The sequence below is a fragment of the Malania oleifera genome, chromosome 13, assembly GCF_029873635.1.
Source record: "Malania oleifera isolate guangnan ecotype guangnan chromosome 13, ASM2987363v1, whole genome shotgun sequence".
Classification (NCBI taxonomy): Eukaryota; Viridiplantae; Streptophyta; class Magnoliopsida; order Santalales; family Ximeniaceae; genus Malania; species Malania oleifera.
Genome location: NC_080429.1, coordinates 62,289,114 through 62,305,829, shown reverse-complemented (window position 1 = coordinate 62,305,829; position 16,716 = coordinate 62,289,114). Strand labels below are relative to the sequence as shown.

Sequence of the window (16,716 nt, the reverse complement as noted above, 5' to 3'; positions counted from 1 at the left end):
AAGTGAACTATTAACAGTGTGACAGTATTCCTAAGAGATTGAAAATTAAGTGTGTCCAGCATGTACTGCCCAATTAACCAGGAGGAAAACATAGAGAGCCATCTATTCTTGAGGTTTGCGGAAGAAGTAGAAGTTCCTTCATGAGCTCTAGCATTTCTCTCTCTCTACATAATACCAAAAGATAGTGAGAGGGATCAATGACAAGCCTTTTTTTCTTTTCTCTATTCGCAGAAATACCTTTCCAAGTGCAGATATACTTTCCCACTGATTCAGCAGTGACCCTATTCTGTCCCAATATATCGAAGGTCAGATTCCACAAAATTCTGGTCCAGGGGCACAGTTTCAGCATCAACTTTGTAGGGAAAGCATCTGTTGACCGAGGTGAAACCCCTTCTCTGAATATTGAGTGCAAGAATCTTCCCCAAAGCTGCCTCCCAAGCAAAAAAAAAGTAGCTTTGGCTGGTGCAAGAGTGTTCGAAATGGCTTTCCAAGGGAATCAGGTCTGGCATCAGAGTGCCTGTCCAGTTGCTAGTAGAAGGACCTGACTGTACAGTAACCATTTCTATTGAGCCTCCATATGGACACATCCGTAGTTATCCTATTGAGAACAATTCTGAAATGGCATCCATAAAAATCAGCAAAATCATCAAGCTCCCAATCATGAGCACTTCAAACAAAAGGAATTTTCTTTGCTGCCCTGTTGATGGAATGGTCCACATATTTACTCACAAAAGAATCTTTGTTACTGGGAAGGTTGAAGATTGTAGGGTATTAAGAACTCAGGGGAGATGTGCTGCCTAACAGTCATGCCGGAAGAAGATGTTGTTCCCACTTCCAACATGCAAGTGATGGAGAGTGAAGAAATCCTCCCATCCCTTCCTAACTGATTTCCATACACTGATCTCATGGAGTGCTTGGGCTCATTGGAAATTTAACCTTGTGATTGGGGCCATGCTCTAAAGCAACGATCTTTCCCCACAGCAACTCTTTCTCGTTCATGAATTTCCACGGCCACTTGCCCAACAGGGCCTTGTTGAGGGAAGTGAGAGATTTGAGACCCAGACTACTTCTTGGGATTGGCTTCTTGACAACATCCCATTTGACTAAGTGGAATTTAGAAACCTCATTTGTATGTACGTGAAGAAGTGTTTTTCGATCGTCTTCTAGTCTTTTGGCCATAGAATAAGGTAGGGGTGTATTCGAGTCAAGTTGACATAGTAAAATACTCAAACTCGACTCGACTAAAAAATGTTAAGCTCGAAACTCGACTCAAATTCGACTGATTTCATAATTGTTAAACTTGAACTTGACTCGACTAAAAGTTCATAAAACTCAAGTTCGACTCAATTATGAATTAATATTATATATATATATATATAAATATATATAATGTACATATAATATTAAATATATTTATATAATATATATTATATGACATATATAATATAAAAATAAAAAAATTGAAAAGATCAATTAGGCTCGAAACTTGACTTGAGTACTATTATTGAGCTCGAACTCAACTCAAATTCCGGTAAAATTGAGTTGAGTGGAGTTAGGGGACAAGTCGAGTCTGAGTAGCTTGTGAGTAAGCTTGACTCACTTACACCCCCTAGGACAAGGGATGGGGAAGGGGACATGAGGCAAATTGGGATGTTGGAGAGAGTTCTTTTGATAAGAGTGAGTCTATCACCTTTAGAGATTTAGTTATGCTTCCAACCAGCCAATTTTTTTTTTTCATGTCTTTCGATACTAGAACTTTGCACCCAGAGGGAGACCAGTTTGAAAGGAAATGTCCCCAGCTTACTAACCATGATACCAGCCCAGAGATTGCCATCATTCTCATTTCCAATGGGAATGAGCTCACTCTTTATGCTAATGAATTCCAACCAGAGATTGTTTCGAAACAAAGTATTAAGCATATGACATTAAGAATGTAATGAGCTTCTGCCTTGCAAAAAATCATGGTATCATCCATGAAGAAGAGGTGAGAAATTTCCAGCTTCCTCGTACTTTCTTCCTCCGTTAGCCTTTTAAGAGTCATCTTGAGGAATGTTGCTGCAAGAGGCTGACAACCTCCATGACAATGATGAAGAGCAAGGGAGAAAGGGATCTACTTGCCGTAAGCTCCCTGGGGGAATGAAAAAATCTTTAAGGGCAGCATTTGACTAGAAATGAGACACATGGAGTGGTGGTGCACTGCTCAATCCACTTGCAACAAATGCTCCCAAAACCTTTTTTTTTTTTATAAAGAAAGAAATCCCAGAAAACATGGTCAGAAGATATATATATTATTTTTTATTTTTTAAAATTTGAATTTGCAGGCAATTCCACCCTTTCCAGCTTCAGAGTGACAAACATCCCTGATTTACCTCCCTTAAACAAAGGCATGTTGGTGCTGTCCTTTGACTTCTGTGATTGACTTTTTCCTGAACATTGGCTAGGAGCTTGTAAACACTACCAATCAAGCTAATTGGACGAAAATCTTTAATGTTGACAGCCCCCATGGATCAACACAATAAAGGTGGAATTCATGCTGTCCACAAATCTTTCATTGAATGGAAATCATCAAAGACCTTGATAAATCAGCCTTGAGAACCTGTCTATTTGCTTGAAAAAAAGTCATGGTGAAGCCATTGGGGTCTGGAGGTTTATCACCATTGCAATTTTTAAGAGCAAAAAGGATTTCTTCATCGCTAAAAGAGTGTTCGCAGTGGAGTTGTATATTCTGTTGATGCTTAACCCCTCAACCTGAGGTCTCCATGCTGAAGGCTTGGAGTAAACGGTTTCAAAGAAATTGCAAATGCCTTCTTTGATGTCCCCTCCATTAGAAGTTTGACAATTGATGATGACGTTGTTCAAGGTGCTGTATCTCCTATGCGCAATGGCTGTGATGGAAGAATTTGGTGTTGTGGTCCACTTCTTTAAGATATAAGCCTCTAGAATTTTGTCTCCATGCAATTTCTTCCATATAAATTCTGGGATAATTCTCTTCTCAAGAGGGTCCATTTTTGTCTTCCTTGTTAAGGCCTTGAGAAAGTTCTGCAGCATCAAGATCCTAGATTCTCCTCATGGTGGTTTCCTTCTTTGCATGAATATCACCAAAGTGCTTTTATTCCACCATTTGACTTTTCTGTTAATGTCTTTCTGCTTGGACATGAGAACAAAACTTGCAAAGCCTTCAAAGAGTGAAGCAGACCACCACTCCTTGATGAGCTGGTCAAAACCTTCTTGCTTAAAATCACATATTTCAAAGCGAAAGGGAGTTGGCCCCCACTTAATTCCTCCCATGTCTTAGAAGTGAGGAAGGCGGTTTGAGGTCAGCCTAGGAGGAGCTTTTGGGTAACTGGGGAAATACTACTCCCTGCTTATTGAGATTAAAAACATGCTAATTCTTGAGGGAGGGAGATCAATAACAGGTTTCAGGTGAAGAAAGTCCCTAAAATCTGTTATTCTTGCATCTGAAGTTCCTCTGAACCTTTTGTTTGGGAAGAGCATCTTTTTAAAATCTGTTCCAATAACTTGCAGAACATCCCATTTTTTTTTTTTAGCTTCATATAGCTCATGGTAAATCACTGGAAGGGCCTTCAATTGGTCCATACACACCCATAAAGATTTAGGAGACTTCTTGAAGAGACAGGACACCAAGAAGATTCTGCTTATATGCCCAACCAGTTCAACAATATTTTCCTTCCACAAGATTAGGATCCCCCAGCATTGTTGTCATCCCTTAGGTGAATCCAGCGGTTGCTGTTTTGTCCATAGATACTGGTAACCATATCCCTGTCTATGGAGTCTAGTTTTGTTTCCTGCAGATATATCACATTCTTTTCCATTCTTTTAAAAAACTATTCACAATATACTTTTGGCTTTATCATTGAGGCCCTTGGCATTACAAATGAGAGTTTTAAAGTCATAAGTCCAACAAATATCCGCTGCTGCAGCCAGCCACCTCAGGATCTAAAAAGATCTCGTTTCTATCATAGTTAACAGAAACTCAAGTCGTTTCAATTCCTACTTTTATCTTTCTTTTTGCTGCTATAAACATTCCTCCTATAGTTTTGTCTGCTTTCCTTTCCTTTCCTTTTTCTTTTATCTCTTTGAATCTCTTCAAATAAGCTTAGAGCTTTGCTCTCAAAACCATCAAAAGATATTCCAATGGCCTTGCTCACCATCTTAACATTCTGGAGAAGTGGAGAGCCATTTAGACATATAGTCCTTGGTGATCACTGTCACTGTCTGCACCTTTTCAATCCTCAAAATTTTGTGTTTTCGTGTCCACTTAATTGAAGTCAAAGAGTGCCTTTTCGCTCACTGGGATCAAGGCAAGTTTTGGATCGGGTTGCTGTGAGTGGGGTTTTGCAAAACATCTTTCACCTCCTGAGCATCAGCCAGATTCCTTGGAGTTGGAGGGGTGTCTAAGTTGGTTTCTTCCTTCTCCGAACGTGTCGCTGCTGCTGGGCTATGGAGAAGAGTGTTAGGGGAAAAGAGTCCAAACTCCCTTGGTGGAGCAGGGTGTAAGATGGGCCCTGGATTAAGAGGGGCAGGGGGAAACTTTGGGAGTTTGTTCTAAAACAATGGAGTAAAAGGCCTTGGATTTGGGCTGGAAGGGGCAGGCGAAGCAAATGAGCCTGTAGATAGACTCCCAACAAAGTCTGAAACATTTGACAACTTTGGGCCCAGGAAGGGATGGACTACCAATTTAAAAAAATGCCCTGAGGAGGATCCAGCTGCCTCCTGTACTTCAAGTCTCCAGCAACCAGTCTAGCGGATGAGCAGATGGGTGCACTCGTTGTCTCCATTTTTACTGTTTACTTAAGGGGAAATGCTAATGTGGTGGCTGGAGTGAGGGTTGGAGCCCACTTACTCCTCGGGAATAGATGTTGTGTTTGCGGAGAGGGAAAAACATTCTTTGCCACGCCATGGGGCAGATGAATTTGAGGTTTTTTCTAAGAACCAAACATGATGGGTCTTTGATTGCACCTAGAAAGGATCTTTTTTTTTTTTTTTTTTAAAGGGGTGCAACACGAGGACTTCCTAGGAGGTCACCCATCCTAGTACTACTCTCGCTGAAGCATGCTTAACTGCGGAGTTCTGATGGGATCCGGTGCATTAGTGCTGGTATGATCGCACCCACCTAGAAAGGATTTCTTCATCATTTGTCTGAATAATACAATCTGCCATCCTTTAGTTGAACTCTTCTAGAAAGTGATTTGCCTCCTTTGCTGATTTTGGATGGAGCAAGGAACCTTACACACTCATTCTATTTTAGTTGGAGCATTAAGGTTTTTATCCCCATCCCTCTTCCTTTGATGCCAACTTAAGAGTTTGTTTATTGGACCAGTAGTCAATCCAAGAAATGAGGAGGAAAATGGGAACACTTCTCATCTTATGGTATTTGTTAATCCTGAGAAAATTGACATTTCTCCATCATGAACCAAGTTGAATGATTTCGTTTCCACAGCCACCTATCATTGTGCGTCACTTTGCATGATAGAGGGGACAATTGTGTGTGACCTGCAACTGCTGCTTGTAGATGAAGAGTTGAAGCCTTGAGGGAGAATCCTCAAACAGAAGAACAAAGCTTGGTGGTTGGGAGGTCTGGTCGACTGGGTCTTTTTACAAGCAAAGACTCCTTGAAGTGGCTCAAACTACGGAGGTCATGGTGAGATTGTGGTTGCGGGCTAGGGCTCCAAAGTGGCTCACCACTCACGCTAGGACTCTGAAGTGGCGAGGTTGTGGTATTGCGTTCTATTGTGGGTAAGTACATCACTCTTATGGTCTTGACTTGGATGTAAAGCATGGGATGATTGATGCGTTTTGAGTCAGCTTTATGTCCTGACTCTGGCTTTACTTTTCTGTATACTGCTCTTCTTTTATTTGTTTGTTATTCACGTTCCTTTTAAGTTGGTTAGTCGGCATTGAGTGTTTAAGTCATGCAGGTTTTAACTAATTTATGTTTCTGGGGAACACACATATATTCATTGGAAAGCAGATGTCTTCGTCTATGCTTTGGGATGGAATTCAGAATTTGGCTTCATTGTGGCCTTTAGTAGCTAATTGCTTCACAGGAGCTTTTTTTTTTTTTTCAGAATTGCAGCGTGACTGCTGGGAAATGTTTTTTTTTTTGATAATTTTTTTTTGAGTCTTACATTTTCTAAGGAAGATTTCTTATGCTCCTTTTTTGTACTTTCTTCTCAGTTCAACACTATTTCTTTTTTTTTTTTTGAATCTAAAAAAGGTAAGTTAGGCTTCTGTTCAAGGGTCTTTTAGAGAGATTTACATCCCTTATATCAATATTTTAAAGGTGGTATGTTTTCCTTGCTAAGGCAGCTCTTGAATCTTTTGAAATGGTTGTTCAAAGTTGCATTCAGCAGTTCTCTTAAGCTTTTTTAATTTTTGGACTTAAGAGTAGCATCAATTGGTATTGGAGACAGTTCTGGTTCAGTGGATTTGTGTGGGGAATTAGGGAAATTCTCTTCAGGGGTTTGTGAGCCTCCAGGGATAATCTACCTCACACACCAACCTCTCAACCTAACTAGAATGCCGCATTTTATCAACAATGGATGGCCATTATTTTTGAGAAGATCGATTGAAGCTTTTGTCAAAGTACACTTGGCAAAGAGAGACCATTTCTTAAGATGTTACAATGGTAATTAATTTGTGGACCTTCCTACAATGCTGATGAATAAGGTTAATATTACTTAATTGAGTCCTTGGAAGTTTGTATCTCAAAATTTTCGTTAGATCTTTCTTGATATGCAATGTGTAAGGGCTTTGGGGCAGTGCGGACAAATTCAATGAGAGGTCTTAGCTCAACTAAAATTTGCTGGAGATTGTTAATGGTCAGCCTAGGAACTCATTTAGGGTTTCTTAAGAGTTATGATAAGGGGATCCTTCTCTCCTTTTTTGTTCACTTAGATGGTTGATGAGTTGAGTAGGGTGATTTCACATGCTTAGGTCTTGGGGTGATTTGGGTTTTATTGATTGGGAGGGAGGAGAAGGAGGTGTCTCATCTTCAGTTTGAATATCATACTATTTTCTTGTTGCAGAATATTGTTGGGAAATTTTGCAAGATCCATTAAGAATTTTTTGAGATGACCTCAGCTTAAAGATATATATATATATATATATATTCAAAAGTGGGGGGACTGTCATTATTTTAAGTGATGGCGACTTAAAGGGTTTCAAGTCTCTAGATGGTTGCGACTCTTTGGGTTGGCCTTTATCATTTTTAGGTCTTCCTTTAGGGGTTCATGCTTTGTCTACAACTTTTTGGGATCCAATGATTGAGAGTAGGGAGGATACAAGTATGGTTATTGTTGCGGGTAGGATCATACGCACTTCTCTTTCTAATAACCCTGTTTAGTTTCTATCTCTTTTTAGAATCCCCATGAGGGTGGTGGGTGTGAATTATGAGAGACTTCCTTTAGTTTGGTAAAAGGGAGAATGAGAGGCATCACCTTGTTAGCTAAGATGTAGTTGGATACCTAAATTTGACGGATTGAGGCTTGGTAGTACGGTATCTAAAAATATCTCTTTAATTGGGAAATCTTTCTGGAGGTTCCCTTTAGAGGTTAATTGCTTATGGCACCAGGTTACTAACATAAGTGCAGAATTCATCGGAATGGGTAAAGGAAGTGGTAATGTTTGGGAGAGACTTCGTTGGAGCTGTTAGACTTTCTACTGTTCATAATGCACCAATTTTTAGCTTTTGTCTTTTTCAGAGTGGGGCTCTCTTTCATGGGACATCCTTTTTTTTTTTTTGATAGCTCTAAATGAAAGAGAGGTTGATGAGCTTACTTCCTTACTGGACGTGGTGGATTCTTTTGTTCCTACTATGAGGCTGGTTGGTGATTTTTTGGGGTGTTTCTTGACTCACCTCCTAAAACGTTCAAATCCTAGTCCTTTCCCTTTCGATTAAGCTGTTTGCAAGCAAGGTTCTTTATGATTTAAGCTTTGATCTGGACTCTAGGTCTCAATAGGATTAATAGAAATAACTTGCTACAGTAGGGAGACCTTATAAGGTCCTAAGCCCATATATTTGTATGCTGTGGCAAGTCAAATGAGACTGTTCATCTTTTTGTGTTAATGCGGTAATCTCTGTTGCTTTCTCTCTTTAAATGGTCAAAATGTCATGAATTTTAATCTTATGATTATTTCTGGTCTTTTGGCAAAAGTTTGGTCAATTCTTAGTTGTATTTATATCTTTTATAGATACGGCGTTTGAAGGAGCATGTGCTAGTGCAATTACCACCCAAGCATCGAAAAATTATAACATTGCCAGTGAAGAGATCAGATGTTGTTTCAGCTATGGCTGCAATTGGGACACTCAATTCCTTTGCTTTATGTCAACATATTAATAAAGAGAAAGGATCTGTTGGTAATTTCCAATTTTTTTTACATGTGAGAAATGTGCGCATGTAATCGTGCTTACTTGTTTTTTTTTTTTTCATTTGTCATGAACTTATGGTCCATTTTTCATACTTTGCAGATTTTAAATGCAATGGTTGGTTATTTTCACATTTTCATGCAATATTTGGAGATTGAACTTAAGATAGATATGCTTGTATATAGATCAGTATGGCAAAACGAAGTCAACTTTAATCAGCTGGGATAAGTTGACTTAGTGGGGAAATGTCCTTGTGTTGAAGCAGAAAAAAGTTGCGCTCTGGTTCTGTTTGGAATAAATATGGTGTTGTTTAGATTCACTGTCAAGAATTTTAAAAATGAAAAACAAGAAACAAGAACTGAAAACTGAGAAAATAATCTCAAAACTAGGTGTTCTTTGGTATCACCTTATGTTTTCTGTTTTCATTGATTTGCAATGAAGAAAGATGTTATAGCAATGCCTTTTTTACATCGCAGGTTTTATTGTCGGCTTTTGCAAGAACTGAAAACCAGATTTTTATGGTTTTTGTTTGTTGTAACAACCTGTTCCTTGAGTACTTTAATATCCAGCATTGAATTTTGTGGATCAAACCGTTCATTATACATAAAATTTTTAATTAAAACCTAAATAAAATGAACATGGGAATATAAATTTAATTAAGATAAAATATTCATCATTTCTAAAAGTTTGAAAAAATAAGTCAATTCAAAAAATGATTGTTATCATTTTTGAACTGTCATGTAATATAGGAAATTTCTTGGTTTTATTTGTTAAAACAAAAATAAAAGTTGTAACATTGTTTTCCCCACTTAGAAACATATTCCCCTTGTGCCTCCTTTGTTTGCAATGCACTTTTCTCCTTTTTTTTTTTTTTTATCAGTAAAGGTAAATATATTGATCAAAATTGTATATGTACAAGTACGCTGGGCATACCCAGGATATATCAAACTTGCAGATCAAAATCAACAAGAGGAAGGACCATCAGATCTACCTATCTAACCAACATGGTATCTCAAAATTACAGAAGAACTGAAAGCATTCAGATATCGTAAAACATATTAAATTTATCAAAAATTGCTCTGTAAGTGTACCTTTTTATCACTTCAATCAGCTCCGAGGAAGAGATCATCTTACCTTCGAACTTCCTCCTGTTTCTGAAGTGCCATATAAAATACACAGTAGCAGCCAAGCACACCTTCTTCCCAATATATTGGATCCCCGTACCCCTAGCTTCCTTATGCAACCATTTCAGTGCAGATTTCAAAGTGGACATTGCCCTTGTTATACCCAGCCACTCCCTGATTTGATCCCATACCCCTTTAGTGAAGCAGCATGAGAAGAATAGATGTTCATTGGTCTCCATCTCTGAATTACAGAGCACACATTCCCAGTTGATGTCTTCCCCTTTGATTTTATCACTTGTTAATAATTTCCCTTTAACTCCCATTCATAAGGTGAACACATGTTTTGGGATACTGCCACAATTCCAAACTTCTTTATGCCACAAAACAGTCCTCCCCTTGCTTCTCCAATAATCATAGGCCAATGGTGAAGAAATCTGCCCATCTACCACCCAGTGGTTTAGAAGGATCTCAGCTGTCCTGATATCCCCGCAATTCTGCATTAAGTGATTCTTTAGTTCCACCAATTTTTTAAATAAAGGGGAATCATCATGCTTAGCCTCCGCTTCCCAGAAGTTTGAGTCCCTTAAGTATATTTGATGAATCCATTTGGACCAAAGAGAATCCTTCTTACTTTGTATATTCCATAAAGCTCGAGTAAGTAGTGCTTTATTCCAAGCATTCAAATCAAATATCCCCAAACACCCTTCCTTTTTCGGGTGACATAGCTCTTTCCAAGCAACCGGGGGCTTCTTCTTTCCTCCCCATAAGAATGATCTACACAATCTCACCACATGTTCCAGGACAGATTTTTGAATTGGAAAAATAGCTAACCAAAAGCATTTTACTCCCTGTATAACAGAATTTACCAGCTCCAGTTTACCTGCATAGGAAATTGTCTTAGATGGCCAGCCACAGAGGAGTTCAGAAATCCTGTTGATCAAAGGAGCATAGTGTATTTTGTTCAACCTTGATGCTGCCAAAGGAATTCCCAAATACCTGAAAGGAAAACACCCTTCCTGGAATCTGTTAATCTTCTAATTTGCTCCAACTCCACTGCCTTGACTCCAGCATGAAGTAGGTTGGATTTTAAATTGTTAGCATACAGCCCTGAGCACTTCGAAAAAGCCTCCAGACAGTTTAATAATGCCTCAACAGAACTGGAATCACCTCTTGAGAACATGATCAGGTCGTCAGCAAAAGCAAGATGGGAAATTTTTAACTGCTCACATCTTGGGTGAAATCTGAATTTCCTATTATTTTCCAAACCAGATAACAATCTAGACAGGTACTCCATTCCAATCACAAACAGAAGGGGAGAGAGAGGATCCCCTTGTCTAAGTCCCTTCCTTCCTTCAAATAAACCATGATATCCTCCATTGATGGACAGTGAGTAGCTGGTAGTGGTAACACATTGAGTCACCCAATTAACCAAGACCCCTGGAAAGTTCAGCTTTACCATCATTTCTTTAATAAATTTCCAGGACATCATGTCATAGGCTTTCTTGAAATCCACCTTTAGCATGCATCTAGGTGAAACCCTCTTCCTTGCATACTTCCTCACAATCTCCTGGACTAAATAGATATTTTCTACCATGCTCTGGTGCTTGACAAATGCAGATTGAGCTGGATTCACTATGTCATCAAGACACGGTTTAATTCTGCCTGCAATAACCTTAGTAATCACCTTATAAATAATGTTACAGCAAGAGATGGGTCTGTAATTCTGTACAGTATCCACATGCTTCGACTTAGGAATTAAAGCAATCACCGTATGGTTAATTTGCTTCAGTAATTTCCCAGTTCCAAAAAATTCTTTGACAGCCATAACAAACTCCTTTCCAGTTGTGTTCCAAGTTCTCTTGAAGAAACAAGCTGTAAATCCATCAGGTCCTGGAGACTTGTTGTCCCCTATACTAAACAAGGCCTTCTTAATCTCCTAATCAGTAATAGGGGATATCATTTGAGCAGCCTGATCAGCATTGATAATCTTTCCCCTTGCTACAACCAGTGGGTCAACATTCTTAGTTATCTCCTCTTTGCCCAGAAGATTCTTGTAATACTCTCAGAATTCCTCAACTACTTGCTGTTGAGAGGAAGTTCTAACACCATTTCCTTTTTTTACAGCAGAGATATGATTTCTGTTAACTTGTCTTCTCATTAAAGCATGAAAGAAAGAGGTCCCTTTATCACTGTCCCTTAGGTATTTTGCCTTCGCCAGCTGGGAGAGGAATAGTCTATTGGCTTCTGCTAGTCTGTTGGCCTCCACTTTCTTTTCTAACAACCTCCTTTGTATTTCCAAATCCCCAGAAGAGTCATGAAGCAATTGCTGAACCTCCACCATTTCATCCATAGCACACTCTGCCCTTGTTGTAATATGAGAGAAGTGCAGTGAGTTAAGATTCCTCAAAGGTTGCTTCAGTGCTTGTAGCCTTTTCACCAATCTGAATTGGGCATACCCATGAACATTCAGGTCCCAGCCCTTTTTAATTACTTCCTGAAAATTGTTATGGCTCACCCACATATTAAAGAACTTAAAAGGCCTCCTTCCATAATTCGCCTCCTCAAACAGAGAAACAACTCAGTAAGAGTGATCAGAATACACTCCAGGGAAATGAAATTCAGTGTGAGCAGAAAAACCAGATAAAAACCAGTTGTGGTTCACTACTGCTCTATCCAGTTTACACCACACATTGCCATTCGCCCAAGTGAGGTAACACCCAGATGAGTTCAAGTCTGAAAGGCCTGCCTCATTGAAACAGTCATTAATATCCTTCACTTTGTAATCTGTTACAGGGGCACCATTCTGCTTCTCCTTACCTGTTAACACACAATTGAAATCTCCCATAACCAGCCACGGGACATTAGATGTCTGGCTAAATTCTAAAATATCCTACCATAAAGGTCTTCTGGAAACAATCGTGTTAAACCCATAAACAAAGCTTAAATCAAAACTGTTTGCTGTTATAGAACAAACAACATGGCAATGTATTACCTGAGCATTCATTCCCAGCACCTGCAGCTGTACTTTGTGGGGATTCCAAAACACCAGTACTCTTCCAGCCCTATGGTGTTCAAAATTGTTGACCTGCTTCCACAAACGAAACTTTTTATTCATTAATTTCATAAGGTTATCATTAGATAGTTTAGTTTCTATTATACACAACATCAATTTTATTTTTCTTCATTAGGTCAAAAACCCCATTTTGCTCCAGGGCCTTGTTAAAGCCCCGAATATTCCACGCGGATATCTTCATGATGCGGGTTGGGAGCCTGACCCCCTCTTCCTATTTTGACTGTTGATAGCCCCTCCCTTCTTTGCAGCTTTCTTACTTTTTACTCATTCCTCATTCAGATTCTTACCAGTCTGGTTCACTTCCTTCTCATTTGCACCAACCTTAGGACCTCCACTGGCTGGCTCGGCACATACTGCCTCTTGATTCTGATCATCAACCAATTGATCCTGCCCTGATTCATTTACTACACTGAATTCCTGCCCCTTCCTGAGTAATCACTCTCTGGTTATTTTCAACTCCTATTCCTCCCTGATTTTCTCCATCCTTCAAAATATTTCCATAAGTAGGCTTCATTCCTTTATCATTTTCCACTCCCTCCTCAGCAATTAGAGCACTATTGCTCTCATTCTCAGGGAAAACCACATGTTCATCAGACATTCCATCTTGGTGTTGGAATTGAAATCTATTCCCAAAATCAGCTTCCGGAAATAAATCAGAATCAATATTCCTTTGAGCACTGCCGTTTTCCTGTCTTAAGTGCAACCCTTTATCAGTCTTACTTTGTAACTGAGAAGTCCCTTCACTACAATCTGAACTGACATTGCATGGAGCTGGACCCTTCTGCTGCCCCTGATTAAGATCACAGGTTTCAGTTCCCCGCAACAAATTATTCGAAACATTTACCGCCTTTCCTTTATCTTGCTTCCCATTTTTTTGATTTTCACTCTGAGGCACACCAGACTTATTCCCAATGTTGGACTCCTTCACCCCATAAATCTTCGACCCAGAGGTACCTTCTTTTTCCTTCTTCAACCCACAGAATTTTACAGTATGCCCAATAGATCTGCAAAAGGAACAATACTTGGGGAGGTTCTCATAAACCTCCTCTTGAAACATCTCTTCATCATCTGGCAGCCAGACCTTTATACAGTGTTTGATCTCTTTAGCTACATCGATCTCCACCACGACCTTGGCAAAAGAGACCCTCGCTTGCATAGTGGTTAATTTGTCTGCACACATAGGTTTCCCCAACTCTGAACATATTCTTCACAAAGCCAGTGAAGTCCACATCTCGATTGGGAGATTCTTCAGTTGGACCCAGACAGGAAGAGAAGTCCTATGTTCAGGCCCAAATTGAAAGTTCTTAGGCATCCTTTTCATGAACAGAGTGCTACCATAAACTGCATAAGGGGCTCTTTGAAGCACTTCATCCATATCTTCCTCTTTTTGGAATTTAAACACTAACCATCGATCACTATGTCTAATATAATTACATTTAGCTCTCTAGGAGCTCATCACTGCACTCATTGCAGCTTTACAAGGAAACTTCCCCATGAAATATCCCACAAGGCACTTGAGATAAGAGTCCTCAGGCCTAGCCAAATCTGAGTTTTGCAATCTCGCACCGTTACCATCCGACTGGAATGCTAGAATGGGAGAACAGGAATGAGGATTTCGATTATGAGCAAAGAGGTTAGACCAGGGGACTTTTTTATCATTATGGATTATAGTTCTTCCTTCTTGATCCATCTGTTCCTTCCTTTCATTGCCCCTCCCATCCTCCATGTCCATTCGAGCTTCCTCACTCCCTTTTTCTTTTCCCATCTCAACAGTGTCTTTCAAACCAAGAGTTATAGGAACCGAAGGGTCCTCATCATCCCATAGTCTCTTTCCTTCAATTTCTTTCCCACGATTTACCTTTTCAATAGACAACAAGTCACTTTCCATTAAGCCAAGCGCCTCCATTATTTTCCCATTAAGCACCATCGGAGTTGATTTAGCAAGGTCACCAGAAGCATCTGCCACCTTCGAGCCAGAAGGGGAACATGCAATGAGACCCAGGTGTTGCTGAAGAAGCTCTAAGAGGGCAGTAGGGGAGTGTAAGTCCTTAAGACTCTTGAAATTTATTCTCTGCCTTCTAGACATTCTCGTGTATTCCTCGAGGATTTCATGATCCTTCTTCAAAGCCCATTCCAACTCGTTACCCCCTTTGAACACAATATATTTCAGAGCATCTGAAACCCTCTCCTTCATGTTATCTTGTTTTCCTTTAGATCTTTGTGCCCTAGCTGTTGGATTGCGACCTATTGAAGCAAGAAGAACAGTTCAAATTTTCAAAACCCACATAAGCGGGAAAATGAAATTTGAAAAAAAAAAAAAAAAACTCAGATCTATCAATCACGAACAGGAACTGTAAATCAATGGAAAACAAATCCAGCAACCTTTGATTATGCAGATCCACTTCAAATCCAACAGTCAACCACAAAAATTGAAGAAATCAATCAACCCCAACCCTAATCACTCGCAGGAATGCACCTTCTAGAGAGAAGGTAGAGTTTCTCTCTCTAACATTCCACAACATTTTTTTTTTGGTGTGTGTGTGTGTGTGTTGTCTATTTGTCTGTTTTCACTTGCCCTTCTTGTTTCTTGATCTTTTGATGAATACGGAAGTGAAAAATTTTAATTGCAGCTATGGTTTAGGGACTAGACGGTGGTGTTGTGGCTGACTTGTGTTTGTGAGTGACATTGAAGGCGGGATTGCAATTCCGCACACTGATTGGTGTAGCTACGATTTGGGGACTGCAGCTGGAGGCCATGGAGGTGTTTGGGGTGGATTTGGGGGAGCCCATCAGTGGTGGTCTGTGTCATTGGTGGCTGATTTGTGGGCTGTATGCCACGTCCATATTTTGACCAGACGTAACTTCATTCAAAAATATGATTGAAAGCACAAAGCCTAGGAAAGAAATAATTTTATGAAAAGGCATTGTTCGAGTACAAGTAACACAACATCGTAATACAACCAAAAGGGATTTACATTGCCAAGATTCTATACATTGGGTTTTATTCACTTTATATACAACATTTTTTTTTTCTGCATATGAAACCAGTTCTATTCCATACTTCTTGGAGCAAATATGTTTGCCAACAAAATACATGCTTTGTTTCTTCTTGCTAGATTGTAGTAAATGTCAAAAGATAGAGGCTTTTAGAAAGCTAAGTGTAGCTTTCGTTTAGTCCAATCGAATATGAAATTGTTAAGAAAATAGGGTGAGCAACCATGAGCTCAGTAGAGATTGTTAATCCACCCTCATACAATATCAACATGTGATTTTTACATGCACACACATACATTAATACCATGAATATATTCCCTATTCTAAGTAATCTCTTTATCTAGGGTACCAATATAGGACATTCAAATAGCATACATTCCAATATCATTTCAACATGGGAGCCCCATGTCAAGCAAGTGCCAATTTCCATCTCAAGAAACTGTGTCAGTAGAAATACCCGTTGGAGCTTTTGAGTTTTTCTTCCTATGGAGACACAATCCCAACTTGCTCAGATTTTTCCTAATATTACAAGTACAAGCAACACATGGTGCTACAACACATGTAGCTATTGTGCATAATAGGAATTCAATAGATGCACACATAGGCATTACATAGCAAGCAAACACCATCTACCTAAAAGATCAATCCATTGAAAAGGAATTTTCAAGCACACACAGTGCTAGAAGACATCTAGCTATTTCACCTAATATGAATTCAATAGATGTATGCACATAGGTCGTGCCATTGCAGCTAAATACCCTTCTTCCAAGACCATTAGACATACCAAATAATTTTCTAGCTACAAAAAATATGCAGCTATGAAAATCTTGTAAAACAATTAGGATTCAAATTCACACAAATTCTTATGGTTTTTCCTTGAGGAATTTCATTTTTAACCAAAATCCCTAGATGGATAATTGAAAAGAACACCTACTAGACTTGCATTCAATAATTGTCTTTTGTTGCAGTCTCTCAAATGAGAAATCTTCCCACATGGCAAAATTTATGTTGAGGAGGTGATTTTTTTTTAGAAGGGGGGGGGGGGTGTTAGAGTCCCTTTGTGCGGAATCATTCTCATGGATATTCCCAACTTTTCGTCTGCTAACCTTTGCATGCACGATATCCATGAATATTTT

General features: G+C 39.3%; 1 protein-coding gene and 1 non-coding gene across 5 annotated transcripts in view; one reads left to right on the top strand and one right to left on the bottom strand.

Annotated features, from left to right (window-relative positions):
* Nucleotides 1-16,716, top strand: part of LOC131146912 (uncharacterized) — a 125,112-nt gene that overhangs the window by 41,554 nt on the left and 66,842 nt on the right. For all 4 annotated transcript variants that reach the window (XM_058096757.1, XM_058096758.1, XM_058096759.1 and 1 more), the window contains one exon: nt 8,215-8,380. In XM_058096757.1, the coding sequence (XP_057952740.1) occupies nt 8,215-8,380 (166 nt within the window). The remainder of the gene's footprint in view (nt 1-8,214; nt 8,381-16,716) is intronic.
* LOC131146985 (5S ribosomal RNA) lies at nt 5,014-5,132 on the bottom strand. Its single transcript, XR_009134520.1, has one exon. It is a non-coding gene; the product is annotated as a 5S ribosomal RNA (ribosomal RNA).